This window comes from Electrona antarctica (assembly GCF_951216825.1).
Source record: "Electrona antarctica genome assembly, chromosome: 12".
Lineage (NCBI taxonomy): Eukaryota > Metazoa > Chordata > Actinopteri > Myctophiformes > Myctophidae > Electrona > Electrona antarctica.
The window spans coordinates 37,065,060-37,090,604 of record NC_136793.1 but is presented as its reverse complement, the minus strand read 5'-3'; the positions used below and the strand labels follow the sequence as shown (position 1 = coordinate 37,090,604).

Here is a 25,545-nt window from a genome sequence, read left to right as displayed (position 1 = left end):
GATCCGGTCTAGAGCCACAACACACATGCACGGCTTGAACCCACACCATTTCCTTATCCTTTCTAAACTGGTTGTGTAGAAAAGTCCAGAATGAGTTGCCATGCGAGTCAGGAGCTAGAAAATAAATACGCGAACATCCAAATCTTTTTTATTTAAATTCAAATGTCAATGTAACAATCGAACCTTGAGATGTTTTGTGGCAGCTCTAAAAGAAAGGTAAACATTCACTGTGAATAAAAGCATCATGTATGAAGGATGCATCACCAAATTACTTATTTGATGAATATTTGCTGACAGACACAATTCAGTGAATAATTACCTTAAGCCTTGTGCCTAACTAATATATTAATTCTGGTCAATCTCTTCTCGTCTCTCTCCGTCAGATCTCACCCCTGTCCTGAAGCCTGTATCCACACTTCCTGCGGCCCCTTCAGAGTCCACTGAGGCCAATCCTGAAGTTCCTGTCAAGAAGAAGAAAGGTTGGCCTAAAGGCAAGAGCCGTAAGCCCCTCCACTGGAAGAAACGTGGTCCAGGCAGGCCGCCAGGCAGCGGTTCCAAACAGCGGGCAGCTGCAGAGAGCCAGGCGCAATCCGGAGTCCCCCCACCCACAAAGATCAAGATGAAACCTGGACGCAAGCCACAGAGCTGGTACCTGCAGAGGGCACAGGAGGAGGCAAAGAGGCAAGAGCAGGAAAGGCAGAGACCCATGGAGCAGCAGCACCTAACGGCTGCGCAACCATCCCCGGTAGAGGACCGAGCTGCAAAGAGAGCCTGCAGAGCCAGCATTGACAACGCCAACAAGCGCAAAGACACTGATGATGAAGACGACTACCTACCCAAGCCCGTGGAGCAGAAGGTTCCCAAGAGACGTGGCAGACCGCCCAAGAACCCCGCACTTCGCCAGCCACCTCCGCCCGCCCCCAAACCACCTCCTGTTTCTGAGCCTGAGGAGGAAGAGGACGAGACTGAGAGGAGCTGTTGGGGTGACGACAAGCCCAGTCGGCCACCGTCCCGTCCCCTGCTCTCCCCTTCCTCATCCTGCACTGTGCCGCCTCGGGGCACTCAGTCCCAGGAAGCAGAAATAGGTGACAGGGAGGAGGAAGAGGATGACGACGAGGTGGAGGAAGAGGAACCTGGAAATGACAGACGGCCGGTGGCCATGTCAGGATCTGGCAGTCGGCGTAGTGAAGACCATGATGCTGACGACGAGGGAGATGGACACCTGGAGGACAAGAGCATCAGCAGCAGCAGTAGCAGCAGTAAGAAGAGGAAGAGCCAGGACTCGGAGGAAGATGAGGATGAAGATGATGAGGAGGAGGAGGAAGAACCTGCCTCCCGCGCCAGCTCTCCTCCTGTCAAAGAGGAACCTCAGGGTGGTGAGGCTTTTTTAGACATTCAGGACAGTGCAACCCGCAACTATGTCAGCAAACAGGAGGACGACGACGAGGAGGAGGAGGCTGACGAGGAACAGCAGCAGGAGGTGAAGTGCAGGCCCTCATCGGCTGACCCTGAGCAAGAAGAGAGGAGGCGCAGGGAGCAGGAGGAGTCGGCAGCAGCAGCCGCGGCTGTTGAAACGGTAACGGCAATCTCTGTGCCAGCAGAGCCCATGGAAATCCAGCCTCTTCACCCAGAGGACAAGGCAGTCTCACTGTTGATGGAGCCCCAGCACCCCCACCCTCACTCCCACCCTCACCAACAACACCCCGACTTCAAAGAGGAGCTGGGCCATCACCACCCTCAACACACCCATCACCACCACCACCCCCACCACTCCAATGAGCTGGACCTGGAAACGGTGCAGGCTGTGCAGTCTCTGACCCAGGGTGAGGCCCAGGATGAGGAGGCTGAGCCCCACCCACACCATGGAGCCTACCAGGACTGTGAGGAGACCCTGGCTGCTTGCCGCACACTGCAGAGCTTCAGCCACACAGGGGAGGCAGAGGAGGAGACTCTGGCTCTTGTGGATGAATGTGGGACCTCCCAACACAGCAGCCCCCTGCCCAACCCTCCCATGCCTCCCCTGCCCAACCAGTCGGTACGCTCGGTCAACAGCCCAGGGCTGCCTCCTGGTGTGATGTCGCCAGGGCCAGCAGGATCACAGAGGGGAGGCACACCTGGCCCAGCAGGGGTACCAGGGGGGGGCGGAGGAGGATACACCCAGATCACCCCGGAACATCCCAGCTCCCTCTCGGCCCCTTCCCAACAGAACATGGAGACATCCCCAATGATGGACGTGCCATCGGTGTCCGACCACTCCCAGCAAGTGGTGGATAGTGGCTTCAGTGACCTGGGCAGTATTGAGAGCACCACTGAGAACTATGACAACCCTAGCAGCTACGACTCCACCATGGGTGGGGCAGGCAACGGCGGTGGTGGTGGTGGAGGGGGAATGTCAGTGGCCGTTGCAGGTACAGCCGCCTCGGTGACTTCTGGGTCAGCTTCTTCGTCCTCCAGGTCGGCCACACCCTCCTCTTCTTCCTCCCAGGCTAACAACTGCTCCTATGTCCCCACACCAGGCCTTGGGTCTTCCTCAGGCCCTGTGGGTTCACAACTCTCCATGGGCAGCTGCAGCCTCATCCAGCAGACTGCACCGGGACCCAACAACGCTGGTTCGGGAGCCAATAATGGAGGTAATGCTGTACAGCCCCCGCCACCCCCATCCAACACCCCTAACTGTGGCATTAAATCTCCCCAGAACTGTGTGGTAATTGAGAGGCCACCCAGCACCAACCAGCAGCAGCAGCAGCAGGCACCACAGAAGAAGGTGCCTCAGCAACAACCCCCTCCTCAACAACAGCAGCAGCAACAACAACCTCCCAACCCTCAGCCCCCACCCTCCGCACCGCCACCCCAGCAGCAACAGCAGTCCCTGTCTCAGTGCAGTATGGGTAATGGCTTTTCTTCCACTCCCATGATCATGGAGATCCCAGAAAGTGGAGGAGGAGGAGGCCGAAGCCTGTATGAACGTATGGGTCAAGACTTTGGCACTGGGGGATACCCTCAGCCCTCGGCTACCTTCAGCCTGGCCAAGATCCAGCAGCTCACCAACAGTATCATGGACCCCCACTCCATGCCCTACTCCCACTCTGCATCAGTCACGTCCTATGCCACCAGTGTGTCTCTGTCCAACCCAGGGCTGGCTCAACTTGCCCCCTCTCCCCACCCTCCCCTCTCCCAGGGACAGGCCACCATGACCAGCCCTCCCAACCTCAGCTCTGGCTCCATGAACTTGGGCTCGCTGCAGTTGCAGTGTAACATGCCTGGCACCAATATTGGCCTGCCGCCTCCTCCTCACACTCAGCGCTTACAGGGCCAGATGGCCACGGTGAAGGGTCACATCTCCATCCGCTCCAAAGCCACACAGCAGCTGGCCCCGGCCCCACACCAGCAGCAGCTGTACGGCCGCAGCTCCGGTGCCGTGGCTATGCAGGGCACACCGCGCACCCTGGCTGTGCAGCGTGGCATGATGCCCAACCTGATGCCTGCCCCGTCAGCTTACAATTCTATGAATATGACGCCACTCAATGCCATGTCAGCTGGCTACCGCATGCCCCAACCTATGATGAACAGCGGTTACCATGGTAACCCACCCTACATGAACCAGCCAGCCCAGTACCCCATGCAGATGCAGATGGGCATGATGGGAGGACAGGGTTACCCACAGCAGCCTATGCAGCCCAATCACCACGGCAACATGATGTACACGGGCCCCACTCATCACAGCTATGCCGGTGTGCCCAAGCAGTCACCTTACATGAGCAGATGAGCATCTGAAGAACAAACTGCAAAAAACAACTTCAGCCAGGGGGGCATGGCGGGCCAGCGCTCATACTGAGCTGTATTCTTAAATATTGTACCGTGACTCTCATTCACCCTCTCTACAGCCGCAGCAGGCACAAGAGACGGGACAGGGAGAGTTAAAGAGAAAGAGAGAAAGGGTCTTTGGCTTTCTTGTATTTCTATGTTGTCATTTTGTTCCATTCAGTCAGACTTCCCCCCCCTCCCCCCAGCCAGTTGTTTTATGGGAGGCAGCTGGCAGAATAGCTTTGTGTTTGCGTACACCGACCTTTAAGCATCCGATGTGAGGCCTATACACTCTGAAACGGTTCGTCAATTAGGCCAACGGTGTGCCGACATCCGCCTGGTGTCAGTGGTTCACGCAACACATGGGAGGAGAGATGAGGAGCAAGAGAAAGAGGGGGAAAAAGACAGACTGTGCGGGAGGGACCTCAAAATGAGGAAAACATTAAAAACGCGGTTAACTGAATATATTCAACCATGCACACAATCTTTTAAATGACATAGGAAGCCTTATCTTAAAAAAGAGACAATGAGACATTGTAGATGGACTGTTTTTTTTTTTTTTAAACAACCTTTTTTTATTTTTTGTTCATTTGTTTCATCAACGTTTAGTTGTGATGAAAATACTCCTATACTACGCTCATACACTTGGGTGTCCATACGTACGTGGCATCCATGGAGCAGTGGTTTGCTCTTTCACCAAATAAAACGTCAGCGTCTCCCGTCTGCACTCCGAGAGGGAGAGGAGCTCACATGGCTGTAGACATAACATGCATAGGAGCAAGGCACTCCGAGAGGGAGAGGAGCTCACATGGCTGTAGACAGAACATGCATAGGAGCAAGGCACTCCGAGAGGGAGAGGAGCTCACATGGCTGTAGACAGAACATGCATAGGAGCAAGGCGTTCAGCCCATGTGAGGAATAAGCCAGTTTCCTGATTTCTGTCTTCCTAAATGGACGCCGCATGTGTCTATCGATGCACAGCTAAATAGAAACAGGAGGCAGGTGAGCAGGGTCATGTTTGATGGATAGTATGTCGCTAAAATAAAAGAAGTAGCAGTTTTTGTTTGTTTTGTTTTACAATACGCCGCCGTTCTGAGAAACACTTAGATGTAAATATTCTGGTACTTCCTAATAATCCAGCAGCAGCACACAAATACACACTCTAGCTGTCTCCCTCTGGTGGCCAGCACTTTGAAGTGCTACTTTTCTTTTTATATATATATATATATCTCACTCCACTGACAAATTCTTTATATATATATATATATATAATGTCAGCCCTTTAGCAGTTTGGCGGAGGGGGGGCTACAGAATGAATTGTGGAAATCCTGCCTTAAGGCAAATCAGTTGCTAATAACAGTAGCTGAACACAACCCCCTCCCTCCACTCCCCACAAGTGTTGATGACCCAGGACGTCCAGGGGTTCTATTTTTGAATGGTGTTTCTTCTATTCAAACTAAAACTCTGCACTCCCATTGGCTATTGACAGGGTGAGAGGCTGTTCATCCTTCAGCAGAGGTGTGCCTACTGTACATGCATCTGGTGTATTACTGGCCCCTCCCACAGACATGCCCACACTGAGGGCATTAGTGTGGTGGTGGTGGGGTCCTGTTTGGTTAAAGGCGATCGATCGATGGGAGGGTTGGAGGAGTTGAACCCAGTTGCTCCATGTTCCAGTATTCAGAGTCAAAACAATTTTTTTCTCCTCCTTACAGACCAGATGTTTTCATATTTTATTTGTGTGTATTGATCTGTTCTGTTTTGTTTCTCTATGAATTCTACCTGACTGGGCAGCTTTCTTTTGACACAAGCTGACTCTTTTTCGACTTTAGGAAGAAAATAAAAATATATTGTAGAGAGAAAATGTTTTTTCTATAATATACAATGGAAAAATTCTGACATTGATATTGGTACTGTCATTTTTTTCACTTCTGTTTCAGGAACAAAATCAATACATATTTTTTAGCTCGACTTCTTGGGGTAATAATTATTACTAAGAAATTCAAAACGAAAAAAAATTACCACTCACTTTTAGTGACTTTAAGATGCCTTTAACCTCTCCATTCCATCTCATCTCTAGATTTTTTCTATCTTTGTGTAGTATATTAATGCTATTTTAAACAAAAAGGAAAAAACGGATATCTAAAGGTCACTTAGTGTTCTTTTCTTTATTTTTTATTTTTTGACTGTGTATAGGATGACTTCCTTACATTTAAGAGGCATGTAAAAATGAGCTCAGTATATTTCTGTCTGTTTATATCGCTTCCCTTTTTGTATCCTTTGTAATTGTACATGGTGCGTTGTAAGCTAAGAGAGCGCAAAATAAAAAGAGAGAAGGACCGATGGCCGGGCACGCAGTGAAGGTTGAGTTGCACTCGGCACTGCCTCGACTCTCTACTTTGTCCCTGTATGTATTTCTCATTTATTCGTTTGTTTGTTTTTGTTTCCTTTCTTAGCAAGTACTTTCAAAGAACTCTGTACATTTTAACATAAAACAAAAATAAATTATGTTGAGCCATTTATGTTTCATGGTGGCTTCTTCAGGTCAGATGTGATTCAAGTCTGTTACTGGTCCATTTCTGATCCGCTCAACGAAGATGAGACATTTTAAGATCAAATGAATAATTGACAGAAATAATTTAAACATGAATTTACCTCACATCTCAAAATGATGAGCCTAGCTCTTTAGAATATTTTTTTCTGTTGGGACATATCAGTTAGTAATTAAGTTAATTTAGTTAGTAATTAGTTAATTTCATTCAATCAGGATTGAGAACCTTTCTACTCCAATTGTGAAAATGTATTTCTGATGGACTAGAGCTATTTATTTATTTTTACAAAGGAATGTCACTTGCAGGCTCATTATTTTTTTATGCTATTCAAAAATAGCATGTACAAGCTCATATCAAAATATTTTGCAAATCAAACCTTTTCATGTCAAGGACCCCAAATATAAATGTGGGGTCCTTGACATGAAAAGGGGGGGGGAAATCTCATGCACTCCCGTCTTCAAATGCAGTTGAAAAGTTTAATGGAAAACACTGAACGTTTCGGTCTATTCAACCTCCTTCAGGCTATCTTTTTACAGCCCTTGAGGGCCTTGACATGAAAAGTGGTGATGGATGGTATTGGTTACCATCTGATCGGTGTTCTTTTGTATCATCTGCAAGATGAAATCTGATACTGGATACAAAATGTCAGACCAACGTTATCGTTCGGCCAATCGACAGGCAGTCTAGCGGTGTTTACTGGATACTGTCCAATCACAGCCCAGTCGAGAGCAAAAAATAAAGGTCAAAGACTGACCCACTTCCGCATCGTCGACCAATAGCTCTTTTTAATGGGCGTAATTTCTTCCACTTCCAGTATCTGATTGGTCGTCTCTGTTGTCAAGGTTCCCAACCATAGAGTATAGTTCCCAACAGGATTTAGTTCCATCTAGACTGGGATTGATTCGCTTTGCAGGTTGCTGATCCGGTCTGGCTCGAAGTGCGGAAACGGTGCGTGCGTGCATGTGTGTGTAAGTGTTCAAATGACCGGATACAGTAAAGGGTTACAGACCGGACCAGAGCACTGAGCAGTAAATGGAAACCGGGCTTTCCACAAGTACTGCGGAAAGCCTGGTGACGCGAAGTTAGCTCCACCTAACGGGGAAGGAACGACGGCCTCTAATCTTTCATTCAGAAAAGGCGAAAGGCGAGACAAAAACGTAAATTGAGTCTACGGTGAGTAATTGGTATTTTAATAACTAAATACGTTGCGAGCTGTTAAAAGAACTGTAGTGTCGTTGTTGACGACGATTACTATTTCCCATCATTGGCCGTATCACGGGAGCTTTTCCGCTGTCACAAGACTGAGGGAGGAGGAGGGATTTGAACACAGGATGGATGTTTATATTCTGAGATGATGGCTTCTAATATGGCCTTGTAAGTAATTTAGCTAGGTAGCAGACAGTTAACTAATATTTATGTTCATTTTGTATGCCATGTATGAAGCAGCTGGTAGCAATTCACTAGAGACACCCGATAGCTGTGTGCCTGTGTGTGTCGCATGTTTAATGAATACTCCGGTATCACCTTCCCCTGCTTCCTCCAACCCACAACTTACTTGCTACTAGTTTAATGCTATTACATCGTATATTAGCCCATATGTCTATTTGACAAAACATGCAATTGAAAAAGAACGATCTGCCTCCCTTCTCATATGAGCCACCACTATATAACCATAGTGGAGCTGGAGCATCATGTGAGTGAAGAAGGGACTTCACTTCATCATTCTTTTTATCTGTGATAGCATCTTGGAATGCGTGAGTGCTTTTTCGGGGAAAAAAAGCCCTTGGCTGATTTTGTACTGTATCCTGGCAAAAGGAAAGGAAGGAAAGCCAGTCTGCAAGATACCATAATGTGAGAAACACATCAAATTAATAATGGTTGTGACTGAGTGACGTGTGCACATTAGTATACCGTACACCCTCTGAGAACACCTAAATCTATAATAAACGCTTATTTGCCTGCCATGTCTAGAATCTGCTCTTTGCCTTCTCTGCTGTAGACTCAAATGCTGTAGTTTTTTTAACCTGAAAACAAACTACACAATCAGCCTAGGGTTTCTCAACAATGGGGAATTGTGTGTGTGTGTGTGTGTGTGTGTGTGTGTGTGTGTGTGTGTGTGTGTGTGTGTGTGTGTGTGTGTGTGTGTGTGTGTGTGTGTGTGTGTGTGTGTGTGTGTGTGTGTGTGTGTGTGTGTGCTGCTTTATCCTTTTGACGGCTATGTACAAACACAATGTTGAGATGCATTTTTTTTGTCAATAAAAACCTCAGTCAATCCACCAATGGGTGTGGTTGCTGTCACACATATGCACAAGAAACTTGTACCGAAAGCCAAGGCATCAAATGTGCAAATTTCCCATTGAAGTGGTTGGCTCAATGAAAGAAAACTATAATAGTCGAGGGGCCACAGGCCCAAAAGGAATAGAGTAGTCTCTGGTGTGGTATACAAAAATGTCCATAACTTCTTTTCGCGATGTTTCCGGCAGAGCAGACCTCTCATTCTGTGGACCTTAATGACCAAATTAATAGAAAAACACAAATAAAAAGTACGGCATGACATTACAGGTCCTCTCAAATTTTGGGTGACTGGCTCCCCGGCTATAAGCTGATAGCTGAATACCTGTGTCAAAAGTGAGGTCAACCCCTAAGCTTTCTTTCCTGTTGGTTGACAGTTTGACACCTAGTCAAACTAAGTTCACCAATGTTGGAACGCCAAGCTCTTTTGCTCCCATAGTACGGAACGGTAGGCTGAAGCTTGTGATGTGTGACCATGCCTTTATTACATCATGGCAATGACATTGTTATTTTGTCCACTCAACCTGTGATCTTAAATTACAGTGCGGCTTGACACTGATTCAACACATCTTGTATTGGTCTTCCACTGACTATCTGTAAAATGTAAATCGTTTCCATGGTGGCTAATGGAATTTCTTAATGGCTTCCATCTCTCAGCCTCTAGCCAAAATGATCCACAGCCTGTTCTTGGTCAATGCCTCCGGTGATATCTTCCTGGAGAAACACTGGAAGAGTGTTGTCAGCCGATCTGTGTGCGACTACTTCTTCGAGGCCCAGGAGCGTGCCACTGAGCCAGAGAACGTGTCGCCGGTGATCTCGACACCGCATCACTACCTCATAAATGTGCTCCGCCACCGTATCTACTTTGTGGCCGTCATTCAGAGTGAAGTCCCACCGCTCTTCGTCATCGAGTTCCTCCACAGGGTTGTCGACACGTTCCAGGTAAATTTACCCTCAAATTCAGTCTTAATTTTTGCCAGGTGAAGCCTGGCCTACAACCTCTGCTGTGGGTTTAGCGACCAAGTTATGATTGGCTGCCCCTAAGCCAATGGTATACTCTGAAACGTTGCCTAAGCCACGCACCGTGGAAGTCTGCACCCACACAGGCACACTGCATGCAACATGCACAGCCAACATCTGCTAATGTTATGAGCTAACTGGACAGCCAGCAGGAAAGCCACAACAAAACACAGTGATTGAACCACAAACAGAACGTCAGAAACGAACGCAAACAACGGCCGCAAGGTTGTGACACAGAAACATACACATTACAAAAATATAATAATAATAATATAAATAATAATAATAAAAAGGGGGACAGATGCACAACGGAGAGCACTTGTTTCACCTGGCAGTTGTGTGTCATTCTTGTTTTGTGTTCTCCAGAGCTAGTAATTAAACAATTTTAGTCTTTAACTTGAGTGATTAGACTCTTCATGAGTCCTTCATTCATTCCTTGTGTTTGCCTTGCACGCGTATGCAAAGGCTAAAATTATGTAATTGCGACCAAAGGTTGCAGTTAACTATGGAATTGCACATTTCCCGTCAGTTGGTGTGTCGGGCACCATATAATGGTGGTCGAGGTGAGAGAGCACGTGACAATGACATCAGGGTCATCGTGGGTCACGTGCTCCACGGGACATCATCAGGGATGGAGATCCCGGATGTCATCAATATTAAGCCCATATATGGAGAATACCGTAATTTCCGGACTATAAGCCGCTACTTTTCCCCATGCATGAACCCTGCGGCCTATACAACGGTGCGGCTAATCTATGGATTTTTACAGCTACAGCTAGGGGACCTTCTAAATCTATCTCTATGGCCACCTGTGGTTTATAGTCCAGTGCAGCTTGTATAATGTATATGTACACATTTGTTTTTTTCCCTGAATTTAGCTGGTGCGGTTTATATTCAGGTGCGCTTTATAGTCCGGAAATTACGGTAGATCCCTGATGTCATCAATATTGGCCAGCAACTCTACATCTGACCTCAAACCCATACATCTCCATATATGGAGCTGACCTCACATTCCATATGTTGATCCTTCCCCATCCATCCTTCCTCTTCGATGTCTCCCTTTTGACTGATACCAGTCCATTTAAACTCTAGACAGGCCTGCCCCAAAGTTATTAGTGCAGCCGGCGAAAACTAGAGTTCTTAACAGGCCCGAAAATTAAGATATTACCCCCCCATGCCAAAGTGCCAGCGCTTGCCCAGCAGTCTGCTGTCACCCAGGCAGATATGTTGATCTGACCCCCCATTCCAAAGCGCCAGCACTCGCCCAGCAGTCTGCTGTCATCCAGGTGGATGCGTGCACGAGAGAAGCGCGCCGTCAGGCTTCTTACTGGTTTCGAATATTATGTACTGTGTAGATATAACATTCTAAAGTTTATACTTATAGTTTCATTCTTGTACAGAATTGTTAGACGGATGTTAGGTAATTAAATTAGCTTACTTACAGTATGATCCTTGTTGACTATTTCTATGTATTTAATAATTTGATGTAGTACCATGTGTTGTTCTTGCTTTACTGTAAGTCTCTCTGGATCAAGAGCGTCTGCTAAAGGCCTAAATTGTGAATTGTTTGTTATTAGGACTATTTTGGAGTGTGCACAGAGGCTGCCATTAAGGACAATGTTGTGGTGGTATATGAGCTGCTGGAGGAGATGCTGGATAATGGCTTTCCGTTGGCCACTGAGTCCAACATTCTCAAAGAACTCATCAAACCTCCAACCATCCTCCGCACAATGGTCAACACCATTACAGGTAATGGGAATTCCTTTTTTTCCCATAATAGCTGGACTTTCACATATTGGCAGAGTGCAGACTTTCTCATATCTTCAGCCGGTTTTGGGTCAGATCCTGCCAGTGCCTTCTCCCCAGTGACTTCACCACTTCCTACTCTGCTGTCTGAATGTGTTTTTACTGAGGGAGACAACATAGAGGAGGCACAGATGACAAGGTTCTTATGGGGCACATGTATACAGATGCAGACTTCGGGGCCATAGTCATTAAAACCGTAATGTATAAAGATATCATCTGAACAATTGTTCTAACTCAAGTGGATGGTGGAGTCCACACCACAACTATAACAAAGACAACGGTGAAGGATATAGTTATTGTTATATTCATAGTGCTTGGTGTGCATGGCGTTTACCCCATCACTGGCCACTGAAACTTAACATGTACTGTATCTCTACAGGCCACAGAGGCTTATAGTCCAGAATGAATCAAACACATTTCGATAATGATTTATTAAGTTTTATTAAAAGAAGATTACGAACACAATATATATAAAGACTTGATCAAGAAAGTAGAGCTATACAATACATTTAAAAAATAAAATAACTTTTCAATATTTGAAAGCCAGGTAAATATACACAATATAACGTGTATACTGTTTAACTAGTAGAGTAGACAATTAAACAAATGCACCAAACGGTAAACAGTGTCCCCTCTCCCCCCCAATTTGTGGACATCAAAATTATGACAGTCATCCCAGGTGGGGCATCTGGCCTGTAATAGATTGTGGGAAGTGGCACAAAGAACAGCCATAGTAGAGTAAATGCATGTTCTTGTTTGTTTTACAGGCAGTACAAATGTAGGAGAACAGCTGCCCACAGGCCAGTTGTCAGTGGTGCCATGGCGACGGACCGGTGTGAAATACACCAACAATGAGGCGTACTTTGACGTAGTAGAGGAGATTGATTGCATCATTGATAAGTCAGGTACATTGATTGAATGAATACTTTATTAGTCAGAAATGTAATTGAAAACAATTAAGGAAGTTATCATTCCATGTACACCTGAATAAGTTGATATATGCAGTCATGCAGATGTGAATATTCTGTGCCTAACTTCTAATACAAATATGAATGGAAAAAAAGAAGAAGAAATTAAACCGCATGAAGTACAGTCAGACATTACGGCTAAAAGGGTAACAACAAAGTTCTGGGGACTTGTTTCCATTGTGGTTAATATTACATTACTATTACAGGATACTGTTACGATATTGGTTACTTTTAGCATTTCTCTACCATGTAGCATTAATAATAGTATTAGTAGTAGTAGCAGTAACAATAGTAGCAGACGCAGTAGTAGCAACAACAGAAATATCAGAAATATTGTTAGCAGCAGTAGAAGTAATTGTGGTTGAAGGAATACTTCACCCCCAAAATGACTATTTTCTATCAATCCGTGGATAATTCTTGTTTTTGTCACATTCCTTCTCCGTGGATGAAGAAATGCTTAATGAATTAAAGACGATAGGGGTCCAAGATTTAGAACAGCAAAACGGGTTCAACACAAGCTGAGTTCACAAAACTTGAGGTCATGTGTGCTCCTTGTTGCGTGCTGTTTACACTGGAAGTATTTTAAATGGTTAAGTTTGAGTAGAAATCCTGTGTTTTGTAAGTACTGATGATGTAGAACTCTTCATTCACCATAAAGGAATGCAACAAAAAAATCTACATTATTCAGGGCTTGAGGTAATAGCATGAAGTATTCATTTCATATAATTTCTCACATGATTTCCCTGCCTCTCCAATGTCAGGCTCCACCATCACAGCAGAGATCCAGGGAGTGATTGATGCTTGTGTTAAGCTGACAGGAATGCCAGACCTCACCCTCTCATTTATGGTGAGCTCAGTGACCTCCATCCAATGTGGCATCAATATACAGGTGTCAGAAATGTGAATAATTTGACTGATTAATTACATTAAAAGTTGTTTATCTTGTGTGTGTGTGTGTGTGTGTGTGTGTGTGTGTGTGTGTGTGTGTGTGTGTGTGTGTGTGTGTGTGTGTGTGTGTGTGTGTGTGTGTGTGTGTGTGTGTGTGTGTGTGTGTGTGTGTGTGTGTGTGTGTGTGTGTGTGTGTGTGTGTGTGTGTGATATATCAACCCTTCCTCTTACGCCCATTATGATCTTCTATTCCTTTCATCTCCCAGAATCCTCGACTGCTGGATGATGTCAGTTTCCACCCCTGTGTACGGTTCAAGCGTTGGGAGTCAGAGAGGATCCTGTCCTTCATCCCTCCTGATGGAAACTTCAGGCTGCTGTCCTATCATGTCAGCTCACAGAAGTGAGTCTGTTAACTCCTTTTTCAAATAATCCACTACTGCCTCTTTGTGAATTAAGTGTTGTCGATATGGTGTGGTCAGCACCCACAGTAGCCTACCACTCGTACAGTCCACACACCTTCTTACACAAACTGACATCATCCATCATTCTGTCCCCTCCCTTGTTGCCTTTATGCCGTCTCCACCCATGTGTACTGTGTATTACATTGTGCCTGGAGCATCACCGGTAGTTACAACAGCACCACTAAACAAAATGAAGCACACACTCAACATAATGTACACTAGTAATATGCGGCTAATATTGAGGAGAATGACACTAGACACTGCCAAAGACACCAAGAGCTGCCAGCCAAATTAGTGCTGTGGGAACTAACACACGGGACGTCCCACATTAACATAAGTGGATGTACTCAAGAAAGATGCAGGAGCGCAAAGCACCAATGAGCTGGCCAGATGTATGGAGAAACGGGATGACTTGAAGCAACGATGGAGGGCTCGTCTGAGGACGACCTAGAGAGAGAATATGTGCCCGTTAGCCAAATTGTAAATTGGTTGCTATGTAGTTTTATAGTGAACTTTTCTTGGAGACCAGGACAGAGGTCACTGGTGTATGATGTATGTAGCAGTAGCGCCTAGCCAATGGAGCCAATGGCAGCATGGGCTCCCCCACTTTAGGGTGGGCCAGTTGCCCGCCTCCCCACCACCCAGAACGACAAAGACTCAACTCGCATGCATGTAATGTCACATATTTATTACATTGTTCAGATAGCTCAGTCGGTAGAGCACTTGCCTTTTGACCGCAAGGTCATGGGTTCGATCCCGGGCACTGCCATCTCAGCGTATGAGTAGCACGGCTTGAAGTTGTGCACTAAGTACTGGAAGGACGGTAGGTGTTGCACTCCACCTCAGCAATCCATCTCCCAGAGGTCTAGCGCATTGAAAGTAGGGATAGACTCCTGCACCCTGGCTGATACCGGCAATAAGCCTCTCTGACTTACTACTACTTATTTATTACATTACTATATTCCACTTTTAAAATGATTCTCACATAAATGCATCGCGAAGAAACAAATATCTGAAGGGTTTGTTTCTGCGCAACCACATATATCCTGCTCAGTGGTTTGTCCAAGCCTATAGTAGCCAGAGCTTTCAATCTCCAAATTACAACTAATTAAGAACTCGGGAACGTTAACAACTGGAAATGATGATAATAAATGGAGTTATTTGGACGTTGGGGCAACTGACATGGTGAGTGAGTAGCCTAATCTTCATGCACATGATTAACTGACCAACATGCCAATGTTATAATCATTATAGCTTTAGATATGGCTGCAGCCTGTCATTGGTTGCTTTTATAGTATGTGCGTTCAGAAGCACACTGCGGCGATGTTGTAGTTTGATGACGTGTGCCTCATAGGCTCTTTGCACTTTTTTCTATGATTTCTCAAATGATTTATATTCATGACGTGAATGTACAGTAGCCTATCAATGCTTGTAAGCCCCACAGTTTAACCATGTGGGAATGTTAATTATTTGTAAGTGAACTTCAATTTCTCATTTTAGCCCCCGAAGGCACGCAAATATAATGTATAGATATAGACTATAGCTGCATATGGGATCTGGATATGCAGTATGCAACTTATTAACAACTTGTTTTGTGAAGCAATGGTTTAACTGCAACTTGTAGTTACAAAACAAATGGTGAGTTATGAACAGAACTGATGGCTGGAGGCGGTCCACATGGCCCACATGAAATTGCGCAAAGACGCCCAACTTAATATTTTGAGGGTAAAGAGTGGCTCCACCACTCATAGACAAAGTTACATCCGTGTAAATGAGGGTAAAGAGTCTCTTTGTGCTCCACCACTCATAGACAAAGTCTGTGTAAATGTATAGATCCTCTGACTGCTGCTGCCAGATTCACAGTGAACCACCAGACTTCATGTCACAGTTAGTTAAACATATTATAACAGATAAACTTGTATTATGTTTGTGATAGATGCCTGACCTGCCCATGTTTCTTTCTCTCACTCTTATGTCATGTGTGCCTAGAGACACATACAGTACGCACACACACAGAGGCGCTTTCTCACAGGTGCAGTTTTATAATGGTTTTCTTGGCAGTGGCCTACTTCTTACTTGAGAAAAAGTGAGAAAGTGATGCCAATTGTTTTACTTAAAATAATTGTATATGCCTATATTTGCAGTTTATCACAGAGCAAGGGTTCATACATAACAATATCAAGCAACATAGTCCAGTCCATTCATTAATAATGTTCATGGGAGAAATGTACTGGATATAGAACCCAATTCTATATTCGTTCCATTTCTCCCATTTTGCGATGAATAGATCCTCTTGTAATCTCAAGGTATGAGTTAGTTTCTCCATTACAAATATCTCCTCCACAATGTCCAGCCACTGCTCACAAACTGGAGGTTCTGCTCTCCATGTTCTAGACCAGGGGTTCTCAACCCATGGATTGCGACCCCTCGGGGGACCGCCAAATTATTTTGGGGGGGTCCCCAAATTATTAAAAAATAAATAAATAAAATATTGCAACTGAATGGCTGGCAAATGGAAATGAAAATGTTACATAGTACACATAGTACATGCACAAACTTTCCTTAATGCTTATATCTGGTTTCAGTATAGAGGGTATGTGCATGCTTAAAGTGAGTGGCAAAGCAACAGGCAAAGTGAGTTTAACACATTAATGCATGTGCTGTCAAGGCCAGAAAGTAGTTTTTGCCACTCAGTAGGCGTTCCCGCATAACTTCCGGGTTTGATGATGATGATGTCACGCGCATACCCTCTATTAATTGTCTCCACCGAAGGCATGGGGAGAGAGTATGTTTTGCACTCCATCCGTGTGTCCGTCCGTCTGTGAACAGCTAATCTCTGGCACCGTTGGCTTGATCGCAGCCATACTCTGCACACACACTCCCTGAAAGTTTTCACATTGGCCTGTTATAGCGCCACCAGGAGGCCGCTTTGTGCAAAACAAATGTTTTGACAGTACACCTACAGATTTTGTCCAAACATCACGCAAATTGGTAACACAGTCTCTCTAGAGCCATTCAACGAAACGGGTCTTTCAGATTTTTCAGACTCCATCCTGATTGGCTAAGATTGGCTTCAAAAGTTCGCAGGTGTGCTCAGTTTCAAACAAAATGCTGCAAATCATGAACACATCGTGTGATTTCCGTGAAATTGTGCACGCACAATACCACTAGGCCGAGGAAGAAATGCCACTTGAATATTTTCAACTCAGCCTCATGGTGGCGCTATAACTGGCCGATTTGTGTTTTTACCTATAACTGCAACGATCTGTGTAAAACCTTGTATACACACTCCCTAGAGGCCAAGGAAAAACCTTTGCCTGGAATTTTTCACATCTGCTCTTTATAGCGCCACCAGGAGGCCGACATGTAAAACACATTTTCTAATATTACTCCTTCAGATTTTATCCAAATTTCACGCAAATCGGTACACATGCTCTCCATAGTAATTTCTCATAATTATCCATCCTGATTGGCTACGATTGGCTCCTAAAGTTGTCAGGAGTAGCCCGTTTTGTACAAATCGCCACAACTCCTCAACGCAGTGTCCAATTGCGGTGAAACTGTGCATGCATATTGTCACTAGACTGAGGAAGAAATGCCACTTGACAGTTTTCAAATCAGCCTCATGGTGGCGCTACAACAGGCCCACACACACACACACAAACATGTATATATTACTCCTAAACATTTTGCCACATTTTGCCACACTCCTATCCTCCTGGTGGAGACCTGTGCCAAGAAGGGCGCTTTTTCTAGTTTATGATATATTTTCTCTATTATTGGTTATTTTTGCAGTCAGTTTGTATTGGAGGTGGGGCGGGGCATGGGTCGCGATACATAGCCAAAGCATTTCCGGGGGTCCCCAGCCAAAAACGTTGAGAACCCCTGTTCTAGACAGCTTGTGGCCGTACACTGTGTTTTACATGTATTGTACCAGTCCTCCAATATAGAGTAGATGTTTCTTTACTTGCAATCAGACCTTGGTAAAGAGCTGAGATTACTCTACCCTTTTTTTCGTAAGCATGAACCATAATCCTAATAACCTCATTCATTGAGTCAGGGTTTTATCTATTTTTCATAATAATCTCTCATTTGCAAGTATAAAAAAAACCTCTCCCCCTTCTCTATCACCGTACATACTGCCTAATACCCTTCCATGTTGCCCATCGTTTAAATCCTTGGTCATAGATTCCCGGTTTGAAACGTGGATCATATGCCAGAATTTTTGTTTCCTTTTCCAATTTGAATTTTGTATTCCATATTTCAATTGTAAAATTTGTGATTGGATCCAGATCTTTCTCCAATTTATAGCTCCTTGTCTGCCAACATGTTGTATCTGGCATCCTTCAAATGTTGTATCTGGCATCCTTCAAATTCCATTTCAATTTCCTTCCATTTCGCAGCACCATAGGTTCAATTTGACATTGTAATTCTATCAATCACAATTAATTGCAGTGAAAATATAAAGGAAATGTATTTTACAGAAGATGAAGGTAACCATTTTTTATATTTTTTAATTATAATGATTATAATACACCACAACTTCTTTGTCGCCCAGTCTCGTGGCCATCCCAGTTTACGTTAAACACAACATCAGCTTCCGTGAGGGAAGCTCCCAGGGCCGCTTTGACCTGACGCTGGGCCCCAAGCAGACCATGGGCAAGGCAGTGGAGTCTGTGTTGGTCACCAGCCAGCTGCCCCGTGGGGTCCTCAACACCAACCTCAACGCCACCCAGGGAACATTCACCTTTGACCCAGTTACCAAGGTAGTCATGACGGAGCATGGGTGTCTGTATGTTAACATATTTGTGTTTATGAGACAGAGGGAATGTTCATGTTTGATGATGGAGTAGTAGTAAATGGCTGGCACACTGTGTGTGTGTGTGTGTGTGTGTGTGTGTGTGTGTGTGTGTGTGTGTGTGTGTGTGTGTGTGTGTGTGTGTGTGTGTGTGTGTGTGTGTGTGTGTGTGTGTGTGTGTGTGTGTGTGTGTGTGTGTGTGTGTGTGTGTGTGTGTGTGTGTGTGTGTGTGTGTGTTGTTTAGTGTTTGTTCCTAGGTGATGATGGAGTAGTAGTAAATGGCTGGCACACTATCAACACGTGTGTGTGCAATATGTACTACTAAGTACTAATCAAAACTTTTTGGCTATTGCTCGAATCCCGGCTCCTCCTGTCCACATGTCGAAGTGTCCTTGGGCAAGACACTGAACCCTACATTGCCTCCAATGAGTTGGTCGGTGTTAGCTTGCCACCATTGGTGTGTGAATGTGGGAAGTGAGGACGCTGGCTTCACCTCCCAATGTATGAATGAATGAACCATTGTAAAGCGCTTTGAGCACTTGGAAAAGCGCTATAAAAATGAAATTCATTATTATTATTATTATTGAGATGGATTGAGAAGGATTTTGCTGTGAACAGTCTGTTTTGCGGTTTGGGTTTGAAATAGACACCAAAGAATGTTTTGTGTTTTGCACAGTTGTTGACGTGGGATGTTGGGAAGATTAACCCTCAGAAGCTGCCCAGCCTGAAGGGCACCATGAGTCTGCAGGCTGGAGCTTCCAAACCAGACGAGAATCCCAGCATCAACATTCAGTTCAAAATACAGCAGATGGCCCTCTCAGGTACACACACACACACACAGTGAAGAGAAGAGTCCGCACACAGGTTTGCTCCAATGGTGTTTTTCTTTTATTTAAAACACCATAGTATAAGACACAACGTTTCGACCGCAGGCGGCCTTCATCAGGTGATAGTGTTTTTTTACACACACACACACATTACATTACATTACATTACATTACATTACATTACATTACATTACAGTCATTTAGCAGACGCTTTTATCCAAAGCGACTTACAATAAGTGTATTCAACATAGGTAGGGAACAAAAACTACTAATCACCAGAAGTTTTTAGTGCATTTTCTGCAAAAAAACAAGCAACCAAGAGTATACCTAGCGCTAAGGTAAAAGTGCAATATATCAGCTACCTATTTCCTTAACCAGATGAGACAAAATAGCTAAATCAAATGAGCATGAGCTAAAACAATTAAGTGTATCGACTAAACAAGATCCAATAAACAATACAACAATAGAAAACAAGCGTTCGTACAACTAGTTAACAACAAGTAGGTCAGGCAGAGAGGAAGGGTAGTGTTTCCTGAAGAGGTGGGTTTTCAACCTGCGGCGAAATATGGGCAGTGACTCTGCTGTCCTAACATCAGTGGGGAGTTCATTCCACCACTGTGGGGCCAGAACAGAAAAGAGTCGTGACCGTGTGGATCGGCCAGAAGGACCCTTGAGTGACGAGGCAATCAGTCGCCCCGAGGTGGCAGACCGAAGTGGTCGGGCAGGGGTGTAGGCATCGACCATAGCCCGGAGATAGGAAGGAGCTGTTCCTTTCACTGCCCTATAGGCTAACACCAGGGTTTTGAACTGGATGCGGGCCGCTACGGGGAGCCAGTGTAGAGAACGGAGAAGGATGGTTGTGTGGGAGAACTTGGGGCGGTTGAACACCAGACGAGCCGCAGCTTTCTGAACAAGCTCCAGAGGTCTGATGGCAGATGCCGGAGCACCAGCAAGGAGGGAGTTGCAGTAGTCCAGGCGGGAGATGACGAGAGCCTGGATGAGCACCTGGGCTGCCTTCTCCGTGAGGAAGGGGCGAATCCTCCTGATGTTGTAGAGGAGGAATCTGCAGGACCTTGTCACTGATGCGATGTTTGCCGAGAACGTCAGTTGATCGTCCAGGGTCACACCCAGATTTTTCGCAGTCCGAGTTGAGGTCACCACAGCATTATCAATGGTGATGGCCATGTCTCGGTGCGGACAGCCCTTCCCCGGGAGGAACATCAGCTCGGTCTTGTCCAGGTTGAGCTTCAGGTGGTTTGTCGACATCCACGCCGAGATGTCAGCCAGACAAGCAGCAATGCGTGCCTCCACTTGGGTATCAGAGGGGGGGAATGAGAGGATCAGCTGGGTGTCATCGGCATAGCAGTGGTAGGAAAAGCCATGGGAGTGGATGACAGCACCCAGAGATGTAGTGTAGAGAGAGAAAAGAAGAGGACCCAGAACCGAGCCTTGGGGAACCCCAGTTGTGAGCCTGTGTGGTTCTGACACAGACCCTCTCAGCATCACCTGGTAGGAGCGACCCGTCAGGTAGGATGCAAACAGGGAGAGTGCAGAGCCTGAGACACCCATCCCCTCGAGGGTGGAGAGGAGGATCTGATGGTTCACCGTGTCGAACGCTGCAGACAGGTCCAGGAGTATCAGGACGGAGGAGAGAGAGTTCGCTCTAGCGGCATGGAGCGACTCCGTCACTGCCAGCAGGGCAGTCTCTGTCGAGTGACCCACTTTGAAACCAGACTGGTTGGAGTCCAGGAGGTTGTTCTGGTGGAGATAGGAGGACAGTTGTTTAAAGACAGCACGTTCGAGAGTTTTAGATAGGAAGGATAGAAGGGAAACCGGTCTGTAGTTCTTGATCTCAGAGGGGTCAAGTGTCGGTTTCTTCAGGAGGGGGGTGACTCTGGCAGTCTTGAAAGTAGAGGGAAAGTAGCCAGATGTCAGAGAGGTGTTAATAAGGTGGGTTAAGAAGGGAAGAAGTTCAGGTGCAATAGACTGCAACAGAGTGGATGGGACCGGGTCCAGAGAGCATGAGGTGGGGCGACTAGAGGTAACAAGGAGAAGGACCTCGTTAGGGGAGAGGGGAGAGAAGTGGGATAGAGAGGGGATGGGGGGGGGAACACACACACACACACACACACACACACACACACACACTCTCTTACACTTTCTTTTGTTTTATTGCTTGTATCAATGTTAAACGAATTGACCCCAGCCCTGACACACACATGCACACACAAGCACATTTACACTTGCCATCAGCTCATGGCAGTCTCAACTGACACCACCTAACAAAGTGACACATCTTCCACTAGATGGTGCCAGCTCCAACAAAGACTGCACCTGTGAACATAACGGAGTTGCATCAAAATCTGTCTTGGGAAATGAAACTTTTTTGTGTCTCTTCCTTTTAACAGGCCTGAAGGTGAATCGGTTGGATATGTATGGAGAGAAGTACAAACCTTTTAAGGGCATCAAGTACATGACCAAGGCTGGCAAGTTCCAGGTCAGGACATAGAGTGTCATTGCTCTGTGGCTGTCAGACTACTACTACTACTTGACCGAAGGGAGTGCCTTGATGGGGGAAAAGCAGAAGAGAAAGCAGGAAGCAATGGTACATTCCCAATGTACACAATTCAGGATTTGTGCACACACACTCCCTCTTATCTGTTATGAATGGAGTCACATATTAAAACTAATATTAAAGTAAAAGTCAAATATACAGCAAGATTAGTTTGCTTCCGTTTTGAAAATTTGAGGCAAACCTGATCCAAACAAAAATTTCCGTAAAAAGTGGTCCATATTTTTCAATAATATTTTTTAACCCGACCCAAATCTGGACAACATTTATTCCCTGCCACGTATTGATTAATTATTTCGCCCCTGCCGATTTCCATTCTGAGCTTTTTGCTTAAGGCCAAGATTACCCCAGGTCTTGAACCGGAAGTAAAAGCCCTCTATGTTAAGTCTCTCTCTGTCTTTTTTTTTATTATTCACCCGAAATAACCATTTTGTAACCGTGATCAGCAACATTTTAGTTATCGGCCGTGAATAAAGCTGGTTTTGATTAGAATCGGAATCTGGGAATAGAATCTGAGATAAAAGCATTGAAAGAATCTAAACAAATGCAAGTCAACGGGTGCAGACATCTTGGATCCCAGGTCATTGTCTGTTTACTGATCGCATAGCAATCCAGAGCTAATCATATGTAGCATACGACTGGGACCAAACTTAATCAATATAAAACATGAATTGACAGAATATTCCGTCAATGGTAAACAACGGGTGGATTTCAATCGACGGAGATCTCCGTCAATGGCAGGGAATGTGTTTTAAATAGTCATGCTTACCCAATCAGAGCCCTTTGGGTTGTGAATGGTCTAGTCCAATTTTAATTTCAAGTTCTAAAACAAATAAGGAAGGCCATTTTCTCATAGTGTTAATTTTCATTGTAAGTGGTGTAAGTGACCTTTCTTAAACTTTCCTGTGGTCTTATGTTTCCCATTTGAGTTGTGATCTGACAGATGTGTGCTGGTGACTATTTCTTCCCGTCATCATCATAATCCTTCAGTTGACGGTTCGCTACATTTCATGTCCAGAATACAATTGCAGTACAAAGTGTAAAGAAGTCCCCTTTTCTGAAGGAATGTACGATAAAAGTAAACTGGTGTCTGGTATTGGGCTAATACTAGGTCAGAATATCAGTAACGGAAGGTTTTCCTGATAACATCTGTTGCCAAATAAAAGCAAAGCAACTTGATTTTCGGCCTTTTTTAGACTCGGGAGGAAGTAAATGGACAAAATAATAGTTTGGATTGCACTTGTTTTTGTTCAGTGACCTCAAACTATGAGAACCTGTAGTGTTGGCTAAATGTGGATTGTGTCACTATTCAGTGCTCTAAACTGGTAATGGCAGTCATGCAATTAAAAGAAAAGAAAAATCATGTGCAATTTGAGGTTCAAAGTTTGACAATGTCAGTTTTTCTTGCAAATTCCTACATTTCTTTACAACAATCCTAGTTTGTCATTTTAGAGTAACTACTGTCTTCTCCTTGGAGGGAGAAATTGGATTACTAAGGCCGGGGCTCCACTGAGTGCATGTTGCGTTTGGACGGTGTAAAAGAAATTCACCAAGGTGAATGGGTGACGCCGTCCAGACGCCGTCCAAACGCAACCGTTGGCAGTGGAGCACCCATTGATTAAAAAGGGAACATTCCCTGCATTGACGATGCGGCGCTGACTGACGCCCAATGGCTGCAGTGGAGCTTCGGTGGTAGTCCTGGCCTTCCAACTCCTATGTCTTTCAGTTTTTGTACAATTCCTCTCTTTTTGTTTTTTGTTTAATTTCTATTACTCCTTTGTTTATTTCCAACATTCCCTTTTATTGTTTGGCACCAGGCCAATGGAGACGGCAGCCCTGAAGTGAAATTCCAGATTTGAGTTGTTTGAAAAGTACACTCGCATCGTTTGCCAACCAGTGGCTCAAGACCCAAAATGGGTTGGGAGATCTGACAGGGTTGTGTTTTTTTCTTTTCTTTTTTTTCTTTTGCTAATCTTATCAAAACTACTGAAGTTGTATCTCCACTACTGTTTTCTGATTTATTGTAAGAGTTTAATTATGTCATCTATCTATTTTATTCATCTCACTAACTGAAATGGTTATTTATTTGAAGTGACAATTGATAACTGAAATGTGATCTGACTGCTGAAGAACCACACGCCAGGGCTGTGGCTTGGACTACTGAACTGTTATGTTGCTTTCAGTCTGATGTATTTACATGCACAATATATTCTAGACACTTTATCAACATGGCAATGAAATACACTTGTTCATGGTTTCACTCTTAATAAAACTATTTAACTATGAAACAATACTTGGAATAACCATGGAATACTCAACTATTAAATCATACTTTATACTGACTATCCTCAAATAGGTAAGGTCCCTGTTATAGCCAAGTGTTGTGTTCCATTGTCTTGGGGCAAGACACTGACTTCCACCTGTGCACTCAGTCACAGCAAGCCACTGCAGAAGAGTGTCACCTAAATGGCTAAAGTAATAGAATATCAATGTGCATGTAAATGCACTGACTTATTACATCATATGGTGTAATGGCAATGTAACCTGTTACATTTAAGGCAGGTATTTTTTTGTTTAGAGCTTTTTGTTTGAGTGTTGTCCCAAAGGTTTTACAATAGGAATAAAGAAAAGAAAACAAGATCTGAAGTGTTATATCTGAGTGGTGATAAAGATAATTTATGGAAATTCATTGACTATTTCTGTATCTTTTATTCCAGTATTTGGAGTTCAGTGTCGGGCTTGCCCAAATATTGAGTCTAGGCCAGTCTGACGTGACATCAAGGAAAGTCTGACATGTATATTGATGGCATCAGTGGATTCAATAGATTTCTGGGTGATCCTCTTATCCAACCGACTTCCCACTTGGCGCATCACGCCCTCAGGTCCTCTACATGCATGCAGAGTTTGAAGTCGGTCTGTCCCATATATGGGCAATTCATGGGCATGCAGTCAGATCTGAGGTTCTGGACAACCGGATAATATGCCTTGCCTATATGGGCAATGTGTACATCGGTCGTATTGGTGGTTCTGGACAAACGCATATGACCAACTCGAGGCTGGGCACTGCACTCCCACGGGTCGTCAGCGTTCTAGAGATACATAAACTACAGACGGACAGAAGAAGTAGGTCGGGAGGAGTGGCTTATTGTCGGTATCAGCCGGTAACACGCAGGAGTTTGTCCCACAATGCGCTATACCCCTGGGAGATGGATTGCTGAGGTGGGGCACCACACCTACCATCAGCTCCAAGTACTTCTCGCACGACTTGCCGCACCCACGCCATGCTACTCATACGCTGAGTCGAACCCATGAAGTTGTGGTCCAAAGGCGAGAGCTATACCGACTGAGCTACCCGTCCCGAACACACAATATATTGTAACGACTGGTCGGTTTCTGATCTGAAGGAGTAGCCAACTTTTTAATGGAACCCTTTTTATTTGTAACTAAGCACAAACTCACAAAGACAACTCACTCACTTGGTATAAAAGGGAGGCCGGTGTTCCCTGCCGTTTCCCCCATTGCCCATAATGGCCACCAAAATAAATTACACATACAAC

The 25,545-nt window shown here is 45.0% G+C and overlaps 2 protein-coding genes across 6 annotated transcripts in view; both read left to right on the top strand.

Annotated features, from left to right (window-relative positions):
• The window catches only part of kat6a (K(lysine) acetyltransferase 6A), a 70,328-nt gene extending 64,006 nt beyond the window's left edge, over positions 1-6,322 (top strand). For all 4 annotated transcript variants that reach the window (XM_079515494.1, XM_079515491.1, XM_079515492.1 and 1 more), the window contains one exon: positions 384-6,322. In XM_079515494.1, coding sequence (XP_079371620.1) covers positions 384-3,766 — 3,383 coding nt within the window. In that variant the 3' untranslated portion in view covers positions 3,767-6,322. The remainder of the gene's footprint in view (positions 1-383) is intronic.
• A 934-nt stretch (positions 6,323-7,256) lies between these two features.
• Positions 7,257-24,677, top strand: ap3m2 (adaptor related protein complex 3 subunit mu 2). 2 transcript variants are annotated; one of them, XM_079515662.1, is made up of 9 exons: positions 7,257-7,529; positions 9,306-9,590; positions 11,246-11,417; positions 12,242-12,379; positions 13,204-13,289; positions 13,597-13,730; positions 18,350-18,557; positions 19,266-19,410; positions 21,825-24,677. In XM_079515662.1, the coding sequence occupies exons 2-9, from the start codon at positions 9,318-9,320 to the stop codon at positions 21,923-21,925; spliced, it is 1,257 nt and encodes a 418-aa protein (XP_079371788.1). In that variant the 5' UTR covers positions 7,257-7,529; positions 9,306-9,317; the 3' UTR covers positions 21,926-24,677. The 2 variants fall into 2 exon arrangements, with proteins under 2 accessions (XP_079371788.1, XP_079371789.1); XM_079515663.1 differs by lacking the exon at positions 7,257-7,529 and adding an exon at positions 7,578-7,730.
• The last annotated feature ends 868 nt before the right edge of the window (positions 24,678-25,545 follow it).